At 59.0% G+C, this 21,502-nt stretch overlaps 8 protein-coding genes across 8 annotated transcripts; 4 read left to right on the top strand and 4 right to left on the bottom strand.

The window, feature by feature from the left end:
• Positions 1-8: 8 nt before the first annotated feature.
• On the top strand, positions 9-2,245 carry K437DRAFT_271906 (uncharacterized protein). Its single transcript, XM_013390506.1, has 2 exons — positions 9-231; positions 330-2,245. The coding sequence occupies exons 1-2, from the start codon at positions 97-99 to the stop codon at positions 2,142-2,144; spliced, it is 1,950 nt and encodes a 649-aa protein (XP_013245960.1). The 5' UTR covers positions 9-96; the 3' UTR covers positions 2,145-2,245.
• A 40-nt stretch (positions 2,246-2,285) lies between these two features.
• On the bottom strand, positions 2,286-4,813 carry K437DRAFT_253441 (glycoside hydrolase family 17 protein). The gene is made up of 3 exons (XM_013390505.1): positions 3,341-4,813; positions 3,007-3,217; positions 2,286-2,866 (listed from the first exon to the last, which is right to left on the bottom strand). The coding sequence occupies exons 1-3, from the start codon at positions 4,455-4,457 to the stop codon at positions 2,728-2,730; spliced, it is 1,467 nt and encodes a 488-aa protein (XP_013245959.1). The 5' UTR covers positions 4,458-4,813; the 3' UTR covers positions 2,286-2,727.
• Positions 4,814-5,465: 652 nt separating this feature from the next.
• K437DRAFT_116668 (uncharacterized protein) lies at positions 5,466-6,659 on the top strand. Its single transcript, XM_013390504.1, has 3 exons — positions 5,466-5,980; positions 6,058-6,092; positions 6,457-6,659. The coding sequence occupies exons 1-3, from the start codon at positions 5,614-5,616 to the stop codon at positions 6,559-6,561; spliced, it is 507 nt and encodes a 168-aa protein (XP_013245958.1). The 5' UTR covers positions 5,466-5,613; the 3' UTR covers positions 6,562-6,659.
• K437DRAFT_271904 (carbohydrate-binding module family 48 protein) lies at positions 6,386-8,755 on the bottom strand. Its single transcript, XM_013390503.1, has 2 exons — positions 8,093-8,755; positions 6,386-8,024 (listed from the first exon to the last, which is right to left on the bottom strand). Exons 1-2 carry the CDS (start codon positions 8,640-8,642, stop codon positions 6,757-6,759), a joined length of 1,818 nt encoding a protein of 605 aa, XP_013245957.1. The 5' UTR covers positions 8,643-8,755; the 3' UTR covers positions 6,386-6,756.
• Positions 8,756-9,162: 407 nt separating this feature from the next.
• On the top strand, positions 9,163-11,125 carry K437DRAFT_266050 (terpenoid synthase; the record flags this gene model as incomplete). The annotated part of the gene is made up of 2 exons (XM_013390502.1): positions 9,163-10,869; positions 10,964-11,125. The coding sequence occupies 2 exons, from the start codon at positions 9,163-9,165 to the stop codon at positions 11,123-11,125; spliced, it is 1,869 nt and encodes a 622-aa protein (XP_013245956.1).
• Positions 11,126-11,292: 167 nt separating this feature from the next.
• Positions 11,293-14,947, bottom strand: K437DRAFT_231156 (P-loop containing nucleoside triphosphate hydrolase protein). The gene is made up of 5 exons (XM_013390501.1): positions 14,676-14,947; positions 13,820-14,603; positions 12,376-13,730; positions 11,506-12,283; positions 11,293-11,424 (listed from the first exon to the last, which is right to left on the bottom strand). Exons 1-5 carry the CDS (start codon positions 14,693-14,695, stop codon positions 11,341-11,343), a joined length of 3,021 nt encoding a protein of 1,006 aa, XP_013245955.1. The 5' UTR covers positions 14,696-14,947; the 3' UTR covers positions 11,293-11,340.
• A 488-nt stretch (positions 14,948-15,435) lies between these two features.
• On the top strand, positions 15,436-18,040 carry K437DRAFT_266048 (uncharacterized protein; the record flags this gene model as incomplete). Its single annotated transcript, XM_013390500.1, has 3 exons — positions 15,436-16,932; positions 17,011-17,755; positions 17,835-18,040. The coding sequence occupies 3 exons, from the start codon at positions 15,436-15,438 to the stop codon at positions 18,038-18,040; spliced, it is 2,448 nt and encodes an 815-aa protein (XP_013245954.1).
• K437DRAFT_253437 (uncharacterized protein) lies at positions 17,834-20,693 on the bottom strand. Its single transcript, XM_013390499.1, has one exon. It carries the CDS (start codon positions 20,440-20,442, stop codon positions 18,334-18,336), a length of 2,109 nt encoding a protein of 702 aa, XP_013245953.1. The 5' UTR covers positions 20,443-20,693; the 3' UTR covers positions 17,834-18,333.
• Positions 20,694-21,502: the final 809 nt, after the last annotated feature.

Genomic DNA, 21,502 nt, shown 5'->3' with positions numbered 1-21,502 from the left:
GCTCATCTGTTCGCAACTGAGCATTCCACGTGCAAGCTGCATACACCATAGCTGCATGGGGTGGCGCTGCCCAGATACCAGCAGCGTGCGATAGAGATGGGAAATACAAACTCGTCTAGACCCTCCGCCGACGCGGGCGGCGCCGCCACAGTGGCCCATCGGCCAGGCGAGACGTCACGCCCAGGTCTTTCCAGCAGTGCTACCAGGTCATGTCGTGTTCAGCATATCGAGGTGAGCCTCTTGGCAAAACAAGGGCCTTAAAAGGCTAGCATCAAAGCTCTTGCTTGTTGCTGACCGTCGGAGTGCATTCATTCCGCTTTCGATCGAAGGTGATCGGCGGTGGCCACGGTCACGGTCACGGTCTGTCTCCTCTCCCTCATCCCGCTCGCGTGCGCACCCGGACCCGGACTCACTCGCTCGGCTTGACCGTAAAACCGCGTCTTCCAATCGAACTGCGTCGTCACATCTACGGAATGACTGTTGCGATGCTCTTGCGCACCACGGAGGACCATACCGACGAGAACCATACGCAAGGTAGCACCGCGACAAGCGGCTCGCGGTCGGATATTATCTTGGACGTTGCATTAGTCGAACGTTCTGCGCGCACAGAGGTCCTATCCGCTCTGCTTTCTGAACTGACACTCAGCGGTATGTCTCAAATGCGCTCTTTCACGCGGTTCCTCACGCGTTACAGCGCAAGGGCCGCGTCTCCCAACGGCTTTGGACCATACGAAAGAAGGGGCGGCAGCGGCGAGTCACTCCACTTGGCTCGCACGTGCGTACGCACATTGCGCCTGCTGCAGAACCGCTCGCCATTCTGCGTCTCGGTTCGAGCGCAAGCCTCCAAAACCAGTTTGTACGACAATGTCGGTGCGACGAGGGCGTTTGAGCGCTCTCTCCTCCATGAAGACACCCTACCGCTACATCTCCTTTTTGCCGCCGACGATGCGCGCGGTGCCGCGCTCGAGACCCTGGTACTTCAGGGTCCACCGAGCGTTCTCTGTGAGGTCAAGGGCACTGCGCCAGCCCACCAAACTAGACAGAGGGTACTCGTGCAGCTCCGAGCAAATCTGAAAGAGCTTGTGTGCATGCTTAGTCTCTGGGGCAACGGTGATGCCTTTGAAGGCCTGTGGGAGATGGCCAGTGTCAGGCCTCCCGCTCCGTTCCAGTCGCTGCCAAGCGCCTGGTCCAGGTTGACCCACCTGCAACTCCATGGCCCCCGCATGCGGTTCACGACGCGCACAGCACACTCGCTCGGAGACTTGCCGGCACTCACACATCTGGCGATAATTCTCCCTCGCTTCTTTCCTGTGGATGCGACGGCAGATCAGCCATCATGGACCCAACAGCATTTCTCCGGGAGCACTATTGAGCAAGCCGAAATAGAAGCCGAGGTGAAGCGCTCGCGTCGCCATGGACATCTGCTCCTGCGTGACGCTGCGGGCCGCTCCACCGTGTTGCAAGTCCTCGTGAACGTCTGTGCACGTCTCCGCGAGCTGCAGCTGATCGGGCACGAGGAGAGTGAGTATGCTGGACATGTTGGCTCCCTGCCTGGGCAGGCGGCTGCTCTGCGCTTGGGCTCCCTGCGCGGGCCAGGACCCATGCATAACAGCCTGGATCGCAGCGACGGCGAGACCATTGGCAATCAGGAAAGAGCACAGCCGCTGCGCGTGCACGTCATCACGCTCCGACGCTCCTCCTATCTAGCCGCAAGGCAGGCGACGCAAACGCACGGGTGCGTGGTGGAGCGCACGCACCCGACTTGGTACAGCCATTATTTGTACGCGCTGTCCTGTGTCGATCGGCATTGGCAACTGCCTCACCGAGCAGACAGGCGACAAAATGGAATAGGGCGAGAGGCTGATGCGTGCGTAGATGCTAACTGGGGCGTCTGCTCTGCAGTGGAGACTTTCGTTGTCCCCGTGGTAAAGGACGGCAGTGGCGGAGCTGTGCCCTCGCAATGGGGCGCAAGCGCAGGAGGGGCCTCGGTCTATGCGCTTGCGGGCGGCGACGCGGCGACCGAAAGCGCGACAAGCAATGAGAGCGCGGCGCCCATCGCTGATCTGGCCGGCGACCACTCGGGCTTTCTGCTGGACGAGCAAGACGCCGGCGCAGAGGCTGAGGCGGATACGGGGATAAACTAGAAATTTAGAGAATCTCAAGTGAATGCCAGTGAGCTGTGCAAGCATATCATAGACCGCCCAATTGTTGAAGACATCTTACACGGACGCCTGCAAACCATGCTTTCTTACGCCATACCGGCAAAGAGCCCACGAAAAGTTATTGCCAGACGTGATCATTACTACAGTACATGCATTAAAGCGTACAATGTCCGTGCACAGAAGGCGGAGTGATATTTCAAAGGGCGATATCGCGGCGGAGTAGCGCAAGGGCGCGAAAAGAGTAGTGTCGATGGTTGTGAGTGTCCGTGTCCCACCCTGCCGTGATGCCCTCACCAGGAGGAAAGGGGTGTGGAACGTTTGCGAGGCATGCGGACTAGCTGGCTATCGTCGGGGAAGTCGAGTAGTTGGGCCGCGCCGTCCAGGTGTAGCCAGCGGTGGCCCAGACGTTCCCGACTGAGGTGGAGCAGACGAGAAAGCGCCGCAAGCCGGCCGTGTGGAAAGTGACCATCGATTGAGCAGCAAAGTACGAAAGGGGAGTGGGGAGGTGCAAACGCAGAGCTACTTCCTCGTACAGCGAAAGATGGAAAGGGGTGGCTATGGGCGCTCAGGAGTGCGCGCAGTTAGGAATGACGACGCCGCTCTTGAGCGTTTTGTTCGAGTTGAACAGGCCCCAGTGCGCCTCGACGCCGCCGTACAACGGGTCCTTCCACGGCTCGTCAAATGCTTCGAACCAGAAAGTGTCGCTGTGCGCCGAAGGGTACAGAGAGAAGGAGAGAGAGACAGACGTCAGCGCGGGTTCCGCACACCATACCTCGCGACAAGAGCCAAACAAGAAGACGCGTGCAGAACTATGCCACTTGCGGATCGCCCGAGGCCAACTCACGCGGTGGTTCCATTGGCATTGGCCTGGCAAACAAAGGTGGAGAGGAAAGTGTTGAGCTCGTCGACGCCAGCAATGGCGCCCTGGAACGTCTCGAACGCCGTCGCGTTCGCGCCGGTCGGCCAGCCGGTCTCGGCAATGTACACGGCCGGCTTGTTCGGCGTGCTCAGCGCTACGGCCGGTGTGTTCGTGTTAAAGTAGTCCCATGTCCAGCCTTTTTGGGTAGAGCACACATTCAAAGGGAAATGGCAGGAGGGGAAGGGGTGCAGCGGCGTCAGCACAGCACGTCACAGCGTGATCGTGAGGAGGCTTAGGGACGTTATAGAACGGGACGCACCGGCAGCTTGGTCGACGGGGACGCCACCGAACCAGGGATGGACATTGGACATGACGTAGTCGCATGTCGCCGCGAGTGCCTCGGTGATCTTGCTGCCAGCGTCGGCCGTGCCAACGGGGATGGGCTTTCCTAGGCCCAGGGCGGCGATGCGCGAGCGCATGTCTGCGATCTTGGCGCCGAGATAGGTGAGGTTGCCGCCGTTGAGCATGTACTCGTTGCCGACCGAGATTCCCGCAACGTGGTCCGTGCCGTAGGTCTGCAGCGCACTGATGATCGCGTCGGCGCCACGCGAGTAGATCGTGTCGTCGCCGTTGATCCAGATGGCGGGGAAGATGGTCAGGTTGGTCTTGGTGCGCTGGATCGCCTCGAGCGTCAGCGCCGTCACGTTGCAGTCGGCGCCGTACAGCCGCAAGCGCGTCGTCAGTTGGCTCAGCAGCTGCACGTCCTCGATGACCGCGTCGAGCGTGTCGCCGCAGGCGGGATATTGCGAGTTGAGTGGCGTGTAGCACATGCCAAAGAATGAGTTGTGCAGCCGACTGTCCTTTTCAAAATTGGACGGGTCGCTGCCGGCTTGCTTGACGACACCTTCGACGCCGGCGTTGGAGCTTGCACTGTTGCTGATCTTGCGCGACACGACAATGCCGATGACGACGCCGACGATAGCGAGCAGAACGACGCCGCCGCCGATAAGCCACCACTTGCGCCTGGAACCGCCGCCCCGTTTCCCGCCAAGGGCACCGTAGCTGTAACTGTGATCGCCGTAGTCGTCGCCCTCCTTGGCGCCGCCACCGAATAAACCGGCTTTCTCGCTGGCAGCGGCCGCCTGTGCCTCCTTGCGCGCGAGGTAGCGTTCTCGCGCGAGCGAGCCGGATGACGAAGACTGCGGTACGCCCCACGTGTCGGCCTCGTTGCGGTACGAAAAGTCCTCCACGCTGGAGCCGGGGGCCGTTGGGGTTGCCAGTGGGCTGCCCCCGTACGGCAGGGCATGCTGGCCGTAGCCGTAGTTGTAGAGCGATCCCGGAGCGGGCGAGGACGTGCCGGCGCCATTGGCGTAGTGGTGGCCGGACGGACTCGGCGGGTAGAGGCCCGCGGGGTCGTTCTGTGGATAGTAGCCCATGCTGCTGCGCCGTAGCTGGTCAAAGCTAGAATGCGGGCTCTGACCGCTGAGGAAAGGGTCGGACGGTGCACTCTCCAACGCTGCTGCTGATGGTGATCGCTGGTCTGCGCTCAAGCGATGAAGAGGAATGGAAGACGCAGACGCGCCAATGTTGTTGATGTTGCTGCTGCTGCTGCTAGCGATGAACGGGTCGGCGTACGTGTTGTTGCCTGAGCTCGGTCCTTGCAATGGCCTGTCAAAGCTGGCGCGGGGCTCGGGGTAGGGGGATCCCGAGTAGCGCGAGGAGAGACGGTGCGGTGCGGGCAGACCTAGGGATTGTGGTGTGAGAGAGAAGGATGTGTAGTGTCAGTCCAACGATGGCGAGGTTATGGCCCGAGTGCTCGGTATGGTAGGCGGCCCACGTCTGTAACAGTGATCAAGTAGATGGCAAGGGGTGGGGTTTGGGGTTTACTCGCTGACTGGCCCAGTAGCCAAAAAGCGCTGTCCGCTTTCCATCATCAATGCCAAGGCGCCACGCTTGTCTAGTTTTTTATTATGTTTTAGCGCTGCCGCGCCCTGGCGCCTTGGCATGCGGGCTCTTCGCGGGAGAGAGAGCGAGAGCCGAGAGCGACGGGACTGCTTATTAGCGAGCCAGGGCTAGCAAAGCAAACAACAACACGCTGACTGGCTGCTCGTTGACACAGAGGGGAAGAGGGGACACCACAGCCACTGGCGGTCTCAGCACATCACAGCATCGGCACCCACCTTCCGGGCCATCGTAGAAATCGGTCGTCTCGGCGTCGATCGACGGACGGATGCTGCCACTGTGCATAGCAGAAGCAGCAGCTGTGAGGTCGTGAGATGCCGATAGGCGCGACATGGTTTTGTCAATGACAGAGGGACAGATGGAACGAATGAATGAATACGCGCTGCGCGCTCCGCTTGTGCGCCTGTCGCACCCCGTTCTTGTTTCGCCGCTGCGAGGCTTTCTGGGGTCTAGACCAGCTCGATGCAGTCAGCAACGGTGCTCGATGGATCTGCTCAGCAGCAATACCTGGTGTGTGTGTAGTGCACTGGCGTCGGCGGCGGAGTAAATGGTTGGATAGATCGGTGGATAGTTGCGGGCGGTGAACATCCATCCATATGGGGATGCTGAGAGTGCGACACATGCCTCGAGATGGCGGGTCAGCCCGCTGGGGCATTCGCACAATGTGTGAGACAGCCTCTGCATACCTTTGACTGTGCCGCCGTCTCATTGCAAAGTCCGTTCAGCCTCGGCTTGGTGAGACAGGGGCAACCCAGCCTGCACTCGGCATCCCCGCCGACGCTCTCTACTCCACGCTGCTGTTGCGAGGCAAGCCAGCAACAAACCTGCATAGGAAGGTCTCGTCACCAACATGTCCAAAAGCGCTCCAAATGCCTTGGGCATATGCTCAACCCAGAAAGACAGACGGGGACTATGACAGCGGTGAGGACGGACTGCCAGCACAAGTGGAGCATACACACGGTTGACAGCTTGGAGATGCGTTTACGAGCGCCGAGAGGTGTGCTTAGCGGCAGCGACCGCCGACCGCGACGTGCCTTCGTTGCATGCATGGCTGATAGATGATGCACAAGGCAGAGACGCTCGTACACAAAACGTCGAATCGCCACACGGTACGTTGCTTGCTCGACGTGCCCCCACGCCATGCCGTACTATGCCCGTCCATCTCGGTCCTGTCAAGGACCCCTTGCTCAGTGCGCCGCCGCGTGCGTCGACGCATGGTCTACCTGTACATTTGTGGCTCATCTGGCAGCCAGCCAGTCCACACTCGGCCGCAGCTGGGTGACCAGGATGGCGAAATGCGTACAAACAGGGCTCGCTTGCTTGCACGCGCGCATCCAGAACGCATAGAGGTGACGCTGACATGCGAACGCGACGATACATGACACGTCCATTTGTGGAATTAGGCGAGCCAAGTAAACACGCACGCACGCCGTGCAACATCTTTCCCCTCTTATCCCCAATTTACGAAGCAAGTGCCCCAGTCCCAGCAGATGCGGGCGTTGCGAGCAGGTAAACCAAAGCAGAGAGCGTGCTGCCTTCGACATGCAAAAACGGCCGAGTCGACGAGAAGTGAGGTAAGGAGATCGGAGAGGAGGGCGGGCTGCACAAGTCGTGCAGCGGCGAAAGCGACGCCGGATATATGTACCAGAGGGTGCCTGTCGAGTGGGCGCAAAGGCGGGGACCTTTCCGCAAATAAACAAAATGTTCCTTTCTCCCTCCACACACGCACCAGCGGCCGTGGGCGCGACAGCCACCTTTTGAACAGTGCACAGCTCAAGCCCGGCCGTTCCTGCTCGGCGTCGGCGGGTTGCTGGCCCTACCCACCGCAGCCTTCTCGGGCGTCGTCTTGGGCGAGATGGCGTCCTTAATCTTGCTGAAAAGGCTCTGCTTGCGCCCGCGCGGCGGCGTGCTCGGCGCCTGCGTCGCCAATGCGCCGAACTCTGCTGTTGCGGCAGAGCTCTTCGCAGAAGGAGAAGAAGTGGAGCTGTTGGGCGTGCCGAAGCGGCTAGCGCGCTTGCCGGCCTGCACACCCACCGTGCTACTCCTCGCCGACGATTCCTCGTGACCGCTGCCGTAGCTGCTCGTGGAAGCGCCGGCGCTGCGCCCTAGCGTGGCCGCGGCGCCGCTGGCGTTGCTGTTCCGCTTCTTGCTGATGCTGTTCGTCCGCTGGGCCTGCGCACCAGCACCACCAACACCCGCAGCAACACCCGCGCCAGCACGTGCGTTCGCAGCGCTGGCAACAGCAGCAGAGTTGGTGCGCTCATGGCTTCGCCGCACGCGGCTGCTGTCGCTGCTCTTTCTTACCTGCACCGCTGGCGCATTTCCGGCAGATACAAGCTGCTGCGGCCGCGATGCGTTGCGGGGTGGCGGCGCCTGCGCATGCGGTTGCACTTTTGCCGCTTGCTGCTGCTGTTGTTGAGAGGAAGCGCCGCCATTGGTCGTTGCTACAGTACCAGCCTTGCCTTTTTGGCTACTTGTGCTCCTGTTGCTCCGAATGCTTGCTGCCCTCTTGGGACCGCCCACCCTTCCTGCATGCGCTCCCGGAGCTGCTGCTCCTCCACCAGCACCACCCGTGGCCGCAACCATGCTCTTGTCCCCCTGGCTCGTCGGCTGCGTCGGTGCAACCGTGCTGGGCGACTGGCTTTCTTTCGCCGCAGCACCCGCGACGAAAGTCTTGCCCGCATCAGCGGGCGATGGATCCTTCTGCATCGCCACGTCAGCCATGGCCCTCTGGAAGAGCGCGCCGCCCTTGTTGGTATCGATTTTAGCCAACACAGACGCCTTGCTGTTGCTGCGTGTCAGCCCGACGGAAGTGATGTCGGAAGAGAAGGGCTCTTTTCGCTCCAAGGCGGCTGCGTTGCCCGTAAGTGGCATAGCGTCCTTATGAGGGGCTGCACTCTCAGGCTGCGAGGAGGCGCCCGAAGCATTGGTCACAGCGGCGTCGGTAACAATGTCAGCAACAGCAGTGGCCGGGGCGGAAGTGGTGGCAGAGGCCAACGCGGCGTCTACTGCAGTCGTCATGCTGGTGATGATGCCTCCGGCTGGGTTTATGGCGAACAGATGTTAGCTTACATTCCCTGATCACATGCGTGCAGTTACGTCAACTCACCAGTGGACTGCGACGCGCCAGCATCTTGCCTCAACTTGTCCTGGACATCCTTCTTGCCCTCTTGGCCGCTGGTGGCTTGCGCCGGATCAACCTGGCTGGACGCCTGCAGGCCGTGGGTCGCAGCGGCCACGATGCTGCGCTTGCCTTCGTCGGCGGGTTCATCGGTCAGCGCGAACTTGGCGATTTCTTCATGGCGAGGCTGCGACTGGTCCACTGTGGATTCAGCAGTAACTGATGTTGCAGGTGGAGTGGGAGTAAGGGCTACGACTGCTTTGCTGGTCTCAAGCCAGTTGTTGACATTGCCGCTTGCATCCGACTCGGTGGGGTGGTCGTTGCGCGTGAGCCATTGGTCGCCATTAATGACATACTTGAAGTGCACCTTGGTCGACGCTGGAAGGTTGATGGTCGTGTGCCACCCTGCTCCCGGGCGATGCGTCAGGTCGTGCCGCGAGGACCAGTTGTCCCAGTCGCCGGTGACCTGCACGGTGTCGGCGTCGTGCGGCCAGATAAACTCGGTGGCGGCGGTGGTGTGCTGCGCCATGCTTGCCATTGTCCTGTTCCTCGACGGGCGGCGGTCAAAAGACAGGCAACTTGCAAGCCAAGTCGACGAGATGGGCTGCGGGAGAAGGAATCGAGTCCGAAATGCTCGATGCACGTGTATATAGGGTGAGTTGTCAAGAAGCAGAAGCACTCATACGTCTCCACAGGGGGGGGGGAACGAAAGGGGGATATCGGCATTCAAAAACCCAACCGACTCCTCTGAGTCGGCCTCTTCTTCTTTCAGTTGAGCTCCTTACGTAATGTCGGCATCTTCTCCTCCTCTCCCTTATGGGTGCTTCCGGGAAACCACTCGACGGCTGACAAAGTGGGAGAGAGAAAAGAAAGACGCCGACGAGATGCGCATAAGAAGACTGTCGCAGGCAGAATTATCTCCTGTTCCATCTGGCTGGAACCAGGATACGCTGTGTGGTGAAAAGACTGCACACGACGGCGCTGCACCATGGCCCCATAACCAACTACTCGCGCAGCTCCCTTCGGCAGACGCAAAGCCCTTCCGTCTCTTGTTCAGCATGAGCTGCACACACGCGCTGCGGCACGCCGCCGCTGCATCGCGGTCTTCCCCATCCGCCGCCGCCATCCTTGGACCGAGCTCGCGACGTTCCCTCGTCGCATCGACGTCCAGCGGCTCTGCAGCGGGGGAATGCTCGAAAGCCGCGTGCTCGTCGGCGCACATTATCACGTTCCGAAGGAAACAGAGCGCCTGGGCACAAGCGCTCAGCCACGCGAAGAACCTCGTTGCCGAGGCCGGGATACACGCCGTGCGATCCGCCTCTGCGCCACCAGCAGTGCCGGGTGCTGCCCTCAATACGATATTGCCGACGACGGATGAAGGCGCCGCGTCCATTCCTTCGCATTCTGCATCACTCAAGGCAGCAGGCAAAGCGCGAGCGGCAGATCCAACAGCAACGTCGTCATCATCGCCACAGCCAAGCAGAAGCAGTTGTCCTGAGAGGAGCACTTCGTCCACCGCCATTATCCGCGATCCACTAGAAATCGTCGGCGCAGAGCTCTCCTCTCTGCGCAAGAACGTCTCTTCGCTCCTCGGCTCAGGCCACCCCTCGCTTGACACGATTGCAAAGTACTACTTCCAGGCAGAGGGCAAACATGTCCGGCCGCTGATCGTGCTGCTGATGGCGCGTGCGACCAACGGGCTCTCACCGCTCTGGGACCAGCTTGTCCAGGGCGCCGGGTATATCGACCCTGGGCATCGCATCGGCGGACAGCATGGTGCAGGAGCGGTAACGGCAGCATCAGGAGGACTGGACGTCGACGAGCCTCTGAGCCCACGTGAAGTGCTGAACGACTTTAATCCAGATGTAGAAGGGATTGAGTCTCCCTCGTCCGCATCGCACACACACACACATGCACATGCACCCGCGCCTAGCCTCCTTCAGCAAGGCGCGTCGGCCCTCGCGTGCATCCCGTCCATCGGTGGCCAACTGATCCTGCCGACACAGCGGCGCCTCGCCGAGATCACCGAGATGATCCATGTAGCGTCGCTCTTGCACGACGACGTCATCGATGATTCGTCCCTGCGCCGCGGCGCGCTGAGCGCGCCCGCTGCGTTCGGAAACAAGCTCTCTATCCTCGGCGGCGATTTCCTGCTCGGCAGGGCCTCCGTCGCGCTCGCGCGCCTGCGCAACAACGAGGTCGTGGAGCTCGTCGCGACCGTCATTGCCAACCTGGTCGAGGGCGAGGTGATGCAGCTGCGCGCACAGGCGCTGCAGCAACAGGAGGGAGCGGCCAAACCGCGCAAGAGCGCATTCAGCACGTTCTGGGAGGGCGCCATCTCCGCGACGCCAGGGCCGTCAGAGGCATCACGCGGGCCGACGCCAGAAGTATTCGAGCACTATCTGCAGAAGACGTACCTCAAGACCGCCTCGCTCATCGGCAAAGCGGCGCGCGCTGCCGCGATCCTGGGCGGCAATGGCTCGGAAGCGTGCGCGTCCCTGCCGCCCGCCGCGCAGCAGCGCGCACGGGAGATCCGCGACGCGGCGTACGCGTACGGGCGCAACGTCGGTATCGCCTTCCAGCTCGTCGACGACCTGCTTGACTTCCGCGCCACCAGTGCCACCTTCGGCAAGCCCAGCGGCGGCGCCGACCTGCGTCTCGGGCTGGCCACTGCACCAGTGCTGTATGCGTGGGAGCAGTTCCCCGACAGCGGGCTCGGAGAGATGGTCGCGCGCAAATTTGCCGAAACGGACGATGTAGAAAAGGTGAGTCGCGGCCTTCCACACTTTCGTCGCGTGATCTGCTGCACAGACTGTTCTGCGTGCTCACTGTCTCCCTTGGATGGGCTTTTCTGCCAAGGCACTCGCAATCGTCGCCAAGTCCAACGGCCTGCTGCGCACCGCCGATCTCGCCCGCGCGCATGCAAAGAAGGCGTCCGATGCCCTGCTCATCCTGCCGCAGACCGAAGCGCGCGATGCACTCATCAAGCTCAATGAGGACATTGTCGAACGCGTCAAGTAGCCGAGCGTCGACGCATTGTACCACTCTACTCACTTATCTACACTGCTACATCGAACCCTACACAGCCAGTAACATGGCGGTCACTAAAATGGAAAGACGCATGTATGTATAGAACCACGGTGACATATCTGCAGCAACGCATGGACTCATGCAAGCACAACAAAGGTATCTCTGCTTTGCTTTTTCTCCTGCTCTTCTAACTACAAATATCACAATCAGAGTTCGTACCCGCTTGCAGCCAGCGCAACCACCATCTCCGGGTCGAGGTACGACGCGACGGCAATCTGATCGCTGAGGCCCTGTTTGCGATATAAGTCGTGCATTGAGTCAGCATATTGCTAGCCTGATCGCAAGCACTGCTAGCCACGCTCTACACGTACCTTTCGTCGTCTCGTCTTGAGCACAAAGTCCCTCGCGAGTCCCAGCGGTGGTGCAGGCTCCAGCGGCCGGAGCTTAATGGAAGCATCGAGCGGATCGCCGGGTACGACGGACCAGTGATCGAACGTCTGCAGGCAGAACGCCTGCCCTTGAGTCACGGTCCTCAAGTCCGTCTCGAACCCGTTCGCATCCATGACCGGCACGTACGCCTTAACGGTGTACAATGGCGAGCCTGCCTTTGGGATATCGCGCACGACGTGGCCACGGCGCCGCGCGAGCGTCGTGTACACCGCCGCGACGCACTCCTGCGGCGCCTGCACTTCGACAGCGTACATCGGCTCCATCAGCCTGGGCGTGGCGAGCAGGAAGCTCGAATAGCAGACGCGTCGAGACGTCGGGATGACCTGGCCCGCGCCCCGATAGATGGGTTCCTGCGCGATTTCCGAATCGAGGATGCGAAACTTAACGTTGCGGATCGGCTCATCGCACAGTGGGCCTTCGCGCGCTCCCCACTGGAAGCCCTGCTTGATGCTCTCTTTGACGCTGTACAGCAGGGTCTTGTCCACCTCGGAAGGAAGCGTGTCGTCCAAAAGAATATTTGGGCCGTTGTCTTCCGGCCCAAAGGCCCAGATCGATCGCGATGCGAGAATGTCCCAGTCGTGGTTCTCGACAAAGTACCGCCCGAGCTCCTTAGGTGGAAGCCGGATGCTCACTTTACCAGACTCGATGTCCTCTGCAATACCCTTTTCAAGCGGTTCGGCGATAATCGTGAGCTTGTTCCTGGAGGACGCAAAAAGCAAGAGCGGAATTTAGTATGACTGGACCAGTGGAAGCCAATGGAGGAGAAAAAGTGGGTTAGCTGAAGAATTTACCTTTTGTTGGGCGTTTGCGCATAGCATTTGACCGCGCTCGTCTCAACGACCGTCTCACTAAACTTAACAGTTGGGTCGCTGACTTTGATCTCCACCTCACTGAACAGCTTTCGGAGATCATGCATGATGCAATCCAAGTATAGCTCTCCAGTACCCAAAATGATATGCTCGCCGCTCTCCTCGACCTTGGTGACGGCAAGCGGATAGCTCTTGTTCACCTTACGCAGGCCGTCAAGCATCTTCGGCAGCTCGGACGGGTGCAGCGGCTCGACAGCGATCTTGAGCACACTCTGCGTCATGTGCGCGATCGGTCGGAAGATGTGAAGCTGGTCCGCCTCGAGTGCGGCATCGACAATCGTGGCGCTCTTGCTGATTGATGCATCGACGCCGGCGAGGAGTACTAGGTTACCGGCCGGAATGCCCTCGGCTGGGACGGTATAGCGCGTCTCGCTGACGCTGACGCCCTCAATGGTTGCTTGGACCATATCCTCCTCGTCGTCGACAGAGTAGCCTTCACCCAACACCTTGACACGGGCGCCGGACCGCGCAGTCCCACTCACGACGCGCCCGAAAGCGCGGAACTCGCTCGCATCCTGAGTCGCGTAAAGCTTGCTGACATACACGACAAGCGGCGCATCCGGATCCACCGCTTTCATCGCGTCAAACAAAGGCCCGGCTTGCGGACCAGTATAGTACCGGGAGAGCTTCCGCTGTGCGCCTTCCTTGGCGTCCGGCAGGTGCCCACTTATGGCGTCCACAAGGCCTGTGCTGGGCCCAAGGAAGTGGTTCAGTACGATGCGCAAGAGCGGCCGTACGTCGACTTTGAATACCGCTGGCTTGAGGTGTATGTCCAATTTGGCGAGTGTCTTCTGCAGAGCAGTCGAGTCGGAGGAGAGAACCTGCGTGTAGAGCTTGTACAAGGGCTCAAGGATGAAGTGGACAAAGCTGCGGGGAGCGGACGGATCCGCGGGCTTTCGCGTGAAGTTGCGCGACTCAGCATTGTACCAGATATTGCCCCATAGTCTCTTTGCGAAGGCATCGACATTTAGTCCACCTCCTCCCGCTCCTGTTTCTGCGTCGCGCCGCGCCGCTGCTGCTGCTGAAGAAGTATCTGCGTACATCTTTGCAAAACTTCCAAGCGTAAAAGCCCAGCCCATTTGCGCACACGCGAACACGACGTTGCCGCGCTCGGGTGATAGTCGCCTATCCGGATTGCGAGAGACGGATGCGATGGCATTGTTTACCTCTTCGAGTGTGTGGCGAATCTTAAAGTACGCATCGGTCGGGGGGAGGCGTAGTTCCAGAATCAGCCGATCAAGCTTATTGAGGACCAGGACCATTGGAAGGTCCTCGCGCTAGTAGCGAAAGGATTAGGGTATGTCAGTGTGCGTACATATTTGGAATCCTGCTCATGCAAGAGTTTGAGAACGTCTTGGGAACATACGATGCAGTGCTTGATGATGGCTTCCGTGTTGCACATGACACCCTCGACCACGTCGACGACCAGCACGACACCGTCAACAAGTCTACACCCTGCCGCAACTTCGTCCACAAAGTTTGTATGCCCCGGTGTGTCGATAAGGTTGCACAGGTAGCTTTTCCCTCTTGTGCTCTGTAGCACCAAACTCAGCGGCGCCGACTTGATTGACACCCCGCGGTCGCGCTCCAGCAGATGCGAGTCGGTATAGCGCATCGGCCTGTCTGTGTCCATCTCCATCTTGTGCGTCTCGTATACGAGCATATCCATCAAACTCGTCTTCCCATGATGCAGATGACCGACAACCGCGACGTTGCGTACCATCTCGGGGAAGTTCATAAGGTTCATCATAAAACTGCGCTCGAAGCGAGTTGGAGGCAGGTCGGACTCCTCGATGGCGAACTTGCGTACTTTGATCGGCTCGATGATTGGCTGCGTGATGGGCTGTGCATCTTCCTCTTGTACGAGCGTCTCCACGCCTTCGCCGTAGACTTCTGATGCATCTGGGTAGTACTTCTTGTCCTCGTGCAGAATGACGGCATTAGATGCTGCTTCATTCACCTGCATCAGTGCCATCGACGGACCGGCGGTATCCATCTCGTGGTCTCCCTCCTCCGCCCCTGCATCGCCATACCCTTCCAAGGGAGGAAGCTCGTCATGGATACGTGGCGAGACATGCTGCTGGCGTTGCGGCTGTTGAAAATCATCTTCGGACTCGTCCGAGTCGGACAGCGCGCCGATGTAGTTGCCACTGCGCGTGACAATGAATCAGTACTCGTGAGAAAATAAGAAGACATTGGTACTCGTTGGACATCACCCTCACAATTCATCGTAGTCATCCATCGTCACAGGATAATGCTATGGCCCTGTGGGTTTAGAGAGGAGGCTAAGTCACGCGCCAGATTTGGCCTTCTCAGAACAGCTGCTGGGTCGGATTCGCTGCCGGCTGGAAAATGTCTGCCCGTGCTACCTGAATTTGCTCTTTCCCAACCTTGCGTCTGTCTCGGGTGCTGTACAGATACGTGAGGCTTTTAGAGGATGAAAGCCTGAGAAGGGGCATCCAGGTAAGCCGCAAGTCTATTCTGGAACTGGGACCCTTTCGTATGTTGCTGATGAGCCTGACCGAAATCCGGATGGGTCGTCTCGAAGGAAGAGTCTACTGTTAACTACTCGGAAGAGACGAGAGATTCGGTGCAACTCATGTCTCTCAGCACCGCTCTTAGTATTGATATAATGTTCTGGTTTCCACACTACAACTTCAGGCGAGAGATCAAAGCAGACAAGCAACATTCGATATGCATTTCTTCTACTTCATCTGGAGCGGGTAGTCGACCATCAGACTGCCGGCCAAGGAAACGCCACTTTGATCCTTCCTGAGTCTACCGTTTTTCCCCGGTTTCCCGGCGATCATGGCGTCCAAATGCCCGCCGTGGTTCGCCCGGTCTGCACGGCTGCGAATGCAGCGATCGATCATTCCGTTCCCGAGTCCCCGTGAGAACAGGTCGGGACGTGTGCTCAGCGCATGCAGATTTTGCACGCAGACTCTTTTGCATTCTGGATCAATGTGGAACAGCCTAAAGGACATGTCAGACCGAACTGGGCACAGCCACTCGCCTTGGCAAGGCAACCCTTTTGTGCGTGTGTACTCGACTTCAGCGCCAGCGTCATCCAATCCTCTGCCGCACCCTTCTTCCCTTTCAGCTTCGACCCCGTCATGGACACGCACACACACTTGCGGTGGTCTCAATCTAACCCACGCCGAACTCAACACCAAAGTCATTCTCGCAGGATGGCTCCTTCCCCTTCGTCGTCTGTCGCGCAACTTAGGCTTCTTCTGCCTACAAGATGCGTACGGTGTGACGCAGGTTGTCGTCCGTGGCGGTTCGGAAGACGGTGATGCGGGGAAAGGGGCTGCACAACTGCTAGACGAACTTGAGTCTTTGCCGCTCCAAAGCGTACTCGCCGTCCGTGGCACCGTGAAACCGCGACCACGCGATGCCGTTCTTGCTCTTGGAAGCGCTACACCCACTGGCGAGATCGAGCTGTCTTTAGGCGCCTTCCAGGTTCTCAATCTCGCGTCTCCTTCGCTACCATTCCAGCCACATGACACGGCCAACCTAGCAAATGAAGAATTGCGCGCCCGCTATAGGTATCTAGACTTGCGACGGCCGGCCCTGGCGCGAAACATACAGCTTCGGAGCTCAGTCGCCCACGTCGTACGTAACTATCTGCATCAACAAGGCTTCAGCGAGGTAGAGACACCCATCTTGCTCCGCTCGACTCCGGAGGGTGCAGCCGAATTTATCGTGCCTACACGCCTTTCAGGCTCGAGCACGGTAGAGCCCTTCAACGCATCTCCCTACTCCACCCCTTCATCCTTGCGTGAACCGCTGTTCTATGCCCTCCCGCAATCACCGCAGCAGCCTAAGCAGCTCCTCGTGGTTTCTGGCTGCGTAGATCGCTACTATCAGTTTGCGCGATGCTTTAGGGACGAGGACGGGCGCAAGGACCGGCAGGTCGAATTCACGCAGATCGATATGGAGGTTGCTTTCGTCAGCGAGGCGCCGACGAGAGGTAATGGCGGCCTCAGCAACAGCACAACTGCCGAGCTTTTAGAGAATTCGGCATGGCGTATGGGTGGCGGTGAAGTGCGCGACGCAGTGGAAGGCATGCTGGCGCGCGTATGGAGTGAAGCGCTTGGCAAAGACTTGTTTGCATCTGGCCTGCGGCCTGCCCAAGCTCCATCTACCGGCGAGCAAGGCTCGGCTCATGGTCAAAGTTTGAGACCACTGCTTCCGGTCATCACGTACAACCACGCGATGAGCGTCTACGGGTCCGATAAGCCTGATCGGCGCTTTGGATTGCGAATACGTTGTTTGAGCGCTGGCTTGCGTGCTCATCCCCTCTCGGGCTCAGAGAGTGTTCTGCAGCAAGAGAAGCATGATGGAGCCGAAGAGAGTACGCCTGACACAGTAGTTGAGATGATCATTTGCCCAGCTTCCGGCGAGGCGCTTTCAAACAAGACAGTAGAACAGTTGCTCAAGGAGCTCAGTGGACGTGGACAGGCTAAGGGTAGAACTGTGAGCGATACCGCCCTATCTGCAGAGCCCACTTTACCACGAGCTGATCATTCCCATGTTCTTCTGCGCTCCACACAGCCCATTGAGCGCTTCAAGGCACGCCTCTCGTCACCTTATGAGCTCGCAGCTTTGCTGCTCAAGAAGAGCAGACACGTCGCCACCTTCCTCACCTCGAGCGAGTTCCCAGCTTCTGAAGTTGACGTCGAGTATTTCGCCAAGCAGATCGAAGGTGCGCTCGCGGCTGCCAAAGAAGAACCGTGGGCACAGCAAGTGAAAGGCGCCGACGGCGACGCTTGTTTTGTGTTTGTCTCGTCACGCACCGACCCTCCTGTGGGAGGCAGCACTGCCCTCGGTGATCTGCGCCTGCAATTGGCGCAAAGTCTCCTGTCGCAAGGCATCCGTGTGTGCGCGCGAGGGAACGAGGAGGCAGATGACATGTTCTGGGTGACCGAGTTCCCGCTCTTCACGCGTGAGCAAGACGAGCTGACCGCTGAGATGCTCGGATGGAGCAGCACGCATCATCCGTTCACGTCACCTATGAAGGAGGACTTGCCGCTGCTTTTGCCCCTTTCATCGAACTCTAAGCATCCTGCGTCACCCACACAGCGCGATGCACTGATCTCGCGCATCCGCGGTCAGCATTACGACCTTGTACTCAACGGAACTGAGATTGGGGGCGGCAGTGTTCGTGTTCACCAAGCGGATATACAGGAGCTAATCATGCGCCAGGTCCTGGGCCTTTCGGAAGAGGAGACAAACAAGTTCGCGCATCTGCTGCACGCCCTCAAGTGCGGCGCACCGCCGCATGGCGGCATCGCGCTGGGTGAGTGAAACTTGGGCCCCCACGGATGCCTCTTCCCGCGCAAATACGCAGCTGCTGAAACCACGTCTCTATCCGATAGGTTTCGACCGCCTGATGGCCATTATCTGCAAAGCCCCATCCATCCGCGACGTCATTGCCTTCCCCAAAACGTCTTCCGGCGCCGATCCGGTGTTCGGCAGCCCGGCCCCCGCGCCTGGAACAGGCTTGGGCTCAGGTACTCACGAGAAGAACAGCACCACCAGCAGTCGCAGTGTTCTTGAGCAGTATGGACTGAGGCCTTTGTAGCTATACAGACGGCACGGTTGCGATAAAGGGACGCACCGATCATGATCAAGGGTTCTATCAGTTCAAGTCCGCGACTATAGCGCTTGCATGGCACATGTCGGAATACTTGCGTGTGCACAAAGACGCGTTGAGAAGACGACCCATAGTTTCGTTAGAGCACGAGCTCATGAAGAAGCAGCGATCGAAAACAAACAAGATATACGGGACAATGGATCGGCTCTGCCTTCAGAAGGGCAGGTACAGTATGGTTGATATCGGGGTGTGCCTGTGAATCAAGGCCAAAGCTGAGACTTTCAGAGACCTAGCGACTCGATATCCGTATCGTCAAGCGCAAACCCCGCCTCTTGCGCCTCGGAAACGATGCTTTCCCAGAAAGCATCGATGCTGCCCGTCGGCGCGGGGCGCTGCTCCTCGTGCTCGTGCCTATGTGCGCCCTTGTGCTTCTTGATGTGCTTGGGCATGATGAATCTGTGCGTTACGTGGACGACTCCGTTCGAAGCTGGCACGTCCTGGAACCAAACCGGCTCGCCTTGCACTACGACGCGCGTCTGCACGGGATCAAAGTTGCCCGGAAGCATGTGGTACCTGTACACATCGACATCGACGGTCTCGAACTTCTTTGCGCCCTCTTGCGAATCATCGTCGTGCGGCGGTGCAAACACGACCTGTTGCTCGCTGTGCGGGCCATGGCAAGTGTGGTTATGCCAGTGGATCTTCGGCAAGGCGGACAGGAAGGTGTAGTGCGTCACGTTCGCGCGGCCATGGTGCTCCGGCTCGGGTTCTGGCTGGCCGTCATGCGGGTCGTGCTTGTGCTCGTCGTGTCGTCCCGGGAAGCGTGGGGCGGGAATCTTGGGAATGTTGGGGATCCTCGGCATCCCAGGGAAACCGAGTTTATTTGCTAGATCGTTGGGAACGGCTGAACTGCCAGAGATGAAGTGGTGCGCGACACGGTGGGGCCGTCTTTGCAGGCAGTGTGGCAGCTCGACGTTCACCTCCTCCCACACCTTGACAGAGCCATCCTTACCGTCCGAATCGCCGGACGCCTTCACATGATGGATACTATCAGCAAAGACGATGTCGTGCGGCAAAGCGTGAAGCATGAAGATTTTGGCCAGCCAGCGCTCGCCCCACGGCGAGAGTAGGAAGAGGCGCAGTGTCGGTGGAAGCCGGCGCCAGGCCAAATTGGACGGGGCAATAAACGTCGCAGCGGCGGTGCCTGGGCCCGGGTACGAGTGTGGGTGCTCGCGCTCGCTGTGGGCATTGCGCAAAAAGCTCAAAAAGGCATCCTCGTACGCACCGTCGAGCTCATCGGGCGTGTTCTCATCCGGCTTCGGCTTCGGCAGCGCCAGGTAGCCGTCGCCGCCCGCTTTGACCAGGCCCAAGGTTGAAGCGCTCAGGTCGGGCGTGGAAAAGTAGAGCAGCTGCAAAATGGATGGTGGAGGGAACAGTGGGAGCGTGATGGCGTGCAGCAAGCCGTTCTTTGCTTTAACATCTGGGCGAATGATAGTGCTGTAGTGGTTAACCCGAATCGACGGGAACGGTAGTAGATGCTGGCTGATCTTGACGCGCCACGGTTGACCGTCGTTGAGGTTGCGCCACTCTGTGCTGAGTTGCGTTGCAACGGACGAGTTGTCAGCGAGCTGCTTGCCAGTTAGAGTGGTCTCTGAGTCAACGAGGTGGTACGATATGACGGCATCGATAATCTTGGCAAGGATCTTGCGACGACGCTCCTTGTCATTGTCATCCTCCTTGCTAACACTGTTACCCTCCCTGGCGGTCGTGACTGCTTCGTAGGACGCAATGTGAGTTTGCAACATAGACCAAACGTCCTGTTCGGGCATGAGTGTTTCCATAGAGCTGAAACGACCGTGGTGCCCATGATGGGGGTGATGATGGTGGTCATGGTGATCGTGATCATGATCACGGTGTGGGCGATTGACAGGTGCAAAGAGTGTTAGACTGGAACCATTGGCAAGGAGATCCTTCGTGCTGTCGCTCGAGTAATTGAGGACATGGGCAAGCATACTGAGGTCTTTGCGATCATTGATGATGTCCCAAAGGGTCTTATCGCCAGTGTCATCTTGTTCGAACAGCAGGGCACCCTGGTCCTGAGTAAAGTGGACGTGGCACGACGATGTGGCTGAGGTGGCAGCCGCCTGCTTGACCTCTTCCACGACACCTGCTCCTGCTGTTGCATGCGCCGAGGAGAGGAGCGAAGAGATCGCATTCACGACCTTTCCACCAGGCCAGATAAAGTGTCCGAAGACGCCAATGGGCGCGGAGAAGGACGATGAGCCTCCTGCCGGAAACTCGATTTGGGGGGGCGACTGTGCAGCTGGGACGGCTGCGATATTGGTGGCCGCTGCTGCGACGAGCAGCAGGTGGGACAACTTGAGCTGCATTTTGATCGACAGTGTCTCCTCGCAGTTATCAAGGTGCCTGCATATTTTCTTAACGGGCTGCGCACATGAGCTAGGGGACGATGAAAGCAGACAAAGCAATGTCGCCGTATGATGGATACTACGAGTATATGTATCTCACACGCAACTCCCAGATGTACCCCCGTAGAGCGACAACTCTGCTGAGCCGATGAAACGGGTACGGTCCAAGGTGACTGGCCCTAGCCGCCCATCCGGGATTGCAATACGCTGCCTGCTGCGCTTGCCTCATCCGCTCGTGCTGACCAGGAATGTGTCCATTTGCTGCACGGTACACTTAGCGCAGCACCCAGCCTATCTGGGAGAGATGACGCACATGGCATCGCCCCGCTTCCGTACAGCCGGCAACGAAAATTCAAGTGGCGCCGGGAGGGGTCCGTGCACCCGGTCTCGGCGCCGAAGCGTTGATCACGTGCTGCACTTGAGTTGCACCGACACTTTCCATCCCCATCGATATGAGGGACGCGAGGGCTGAATAAACTGCGGCTGGAAGGATGAACAACCCTACTCCATCCTGGCAGGCACAGACGGTTGTGCGCTCGCCTGAACTTGCCGCGCCGCCGCCCAACCAACCACCTGGACGAGCGAGCACGCTCGACGCTTTTTTTCTCTTTCATCTCTCTTTCTACCTTCCATCTTTGCTTCGGTCTTTCGCACAGCAATTTGTCAAAAGTGAGTCTAGCAACATGCTTGAATCGCAGCATGCACTGCGGCAGCTGCTCCTGGCAGGAAAGCGCACCAGCAGAGCCATTAGCGGAAGCAAGGAGGGGCAAGAGCTTGTGGATAGAAGCGGCATCACTTGCTGGGCTGGGGATAGGATGTCCTAAGCGAAATTGCAAGGCTGGATTTGAAGTGCGATGCCTGAAGCCGTCTTGGGAAGCTCAGATTGAGGAGCTAATCGAGAATGAGCTTAAAGGCGAGCATGGCTGGGGCTGCCGAGCAGGGCGTTCTTCAAGGTGGAATCAGTGCCACCTTCAAGCCTGCACATCCGGCCTTCTTCCTCCATGCTCTCTTCAGCTGCGCC

The sequence above is a fragment of the Tilletiaria anomala genome (genome assembly GCF_000711695.1).
Source record: "Tilletiaria anomala UBC 951 chromosome Unknown K437scaffold_4, whole genome shotgun sequence".
NCBI lineage: Eukaryota > Fungi > Basidiomycota > Exobasidiomycetes > Georgefischeriales > Tilletiariaceae > Tilletiaria > Tilletiaria anomala.
The sequence above is the reverse complement of the archived record's forward strand: the minus strand, read 5'-3'. Positions and strand labels throughout refer to the sequence as shown.

What these genes read in the sequence shown, in the direction of transcription:
- K437DRAFT_271906 (XM_013390506.1), top strand. Translation starts at nt 97, where the DNA reads ATGGGAAATACAAACTCGTCTAGACCCTCCGCCGACGCGGGCGGCGCC. An exon ending in GTCGTGTTCAGCATATCGAG is followed by an intron (nt 232 to 329) that starts GTGAGCCTCTTG and finishes TTTCGATCGAAG; the next exon opens with GTGATCGGCGGTGGCCACGG.
- K437DRAFT_253441 (XM_013390505.1), bottom strand. Translation starts at nt 4,457, where the DNA reads ATGGGCTACTATCCACAGAACGACCCCGCGGGCCTCTACCCGCCGAGT. An exon ending in CCCCGTCGACCAAGCTGCCG is followed by an intron (nt 3,218 to 3,340) that starts GTGCGTCCCGTT and finishes CTACCCAAAAAG; the next exon opens with GCTGGACATGGGACTACTTT. An exon ending in AATGCCAATGGAACCACCGC is followed by an intron (nt 2,867 to 3,006) that starts GTGAGTTGGCCT and finishes TTCGGCGCACAG; the next exon opens with CGACACTTTCTGGTTCGAAG.
- K437DRAFT_116668 (XM_013390504.1), top strand. Translation starts at nt 5,614, where the DNA reads ATGGCGGGTCAGCCCGCTGGGGCATTCGCACAATGTGTGAGACAGCCT. An exon ending in GCGTTTACGAGCGCCGAGAG is followed by an intron (nt 5,981 to 6,057) that starts GTGTGCTTAGCG and finishes TGCACAAGGCAG; the next exon opens with AGACGCTCGTACACAAAACG. An exon ending in AAACGTCGAATCGCCACACG is followed by an intron (nt 6,093 to 6,456) that starts GTACGTTGCTTG and finishes TTACGAAGCAAG; the next exon opens with TGCCCCAGTCCCAGCAGATG.
- K437DRAFT_271904 (XM_013390503.1), bottom strand. Translation starts at nt 8,642, where the DNA reads ATGGCAAGCATGGCGCAGCACACCACCGCCGCCACCGAGTTTATCTGG. An exon ending in TGGCGCGTCGCAGTCCACTG is followed by an intron (nt 8,025 to 8,092) that starts GTGAGTTGACGT and finishes CCATAAACCCAG; the next exon opens with CCGGAGGCATCATCACCAGC.
- K437DRAFT_231156 (XM_013390501.1), bottom strand. Translation starts at nt 14,695, where the DNA reads ATGGATGACTACGATGAATT. An exon ending in ATGGATGACTACGATGAATT is followed by an intron (nt 14,604 to 14,675) that starts GTGAGGGTGATG and finishes TGTCACGCGCAG; the next exon opens with TGGCAACTACATCGGCGCGC. An exon ending in GCGCAAACGCCCAACAAAAG is followed by an intron (nt 12,284 to 12,375) that starts GTAAATTCTTCA and finishes TGCGTCCTCCAG; the next exon opens with GAACAAGCTCACGATTATCG.
- K437DRAFT_253437 (XM_013390499.1), bottom strand. Translation starts at nt 20,442, where the DNA reads ATGCAGCTCAAGTTGTCCCACCTGCTGCTCGTCGCAGCAGCGGCCACC.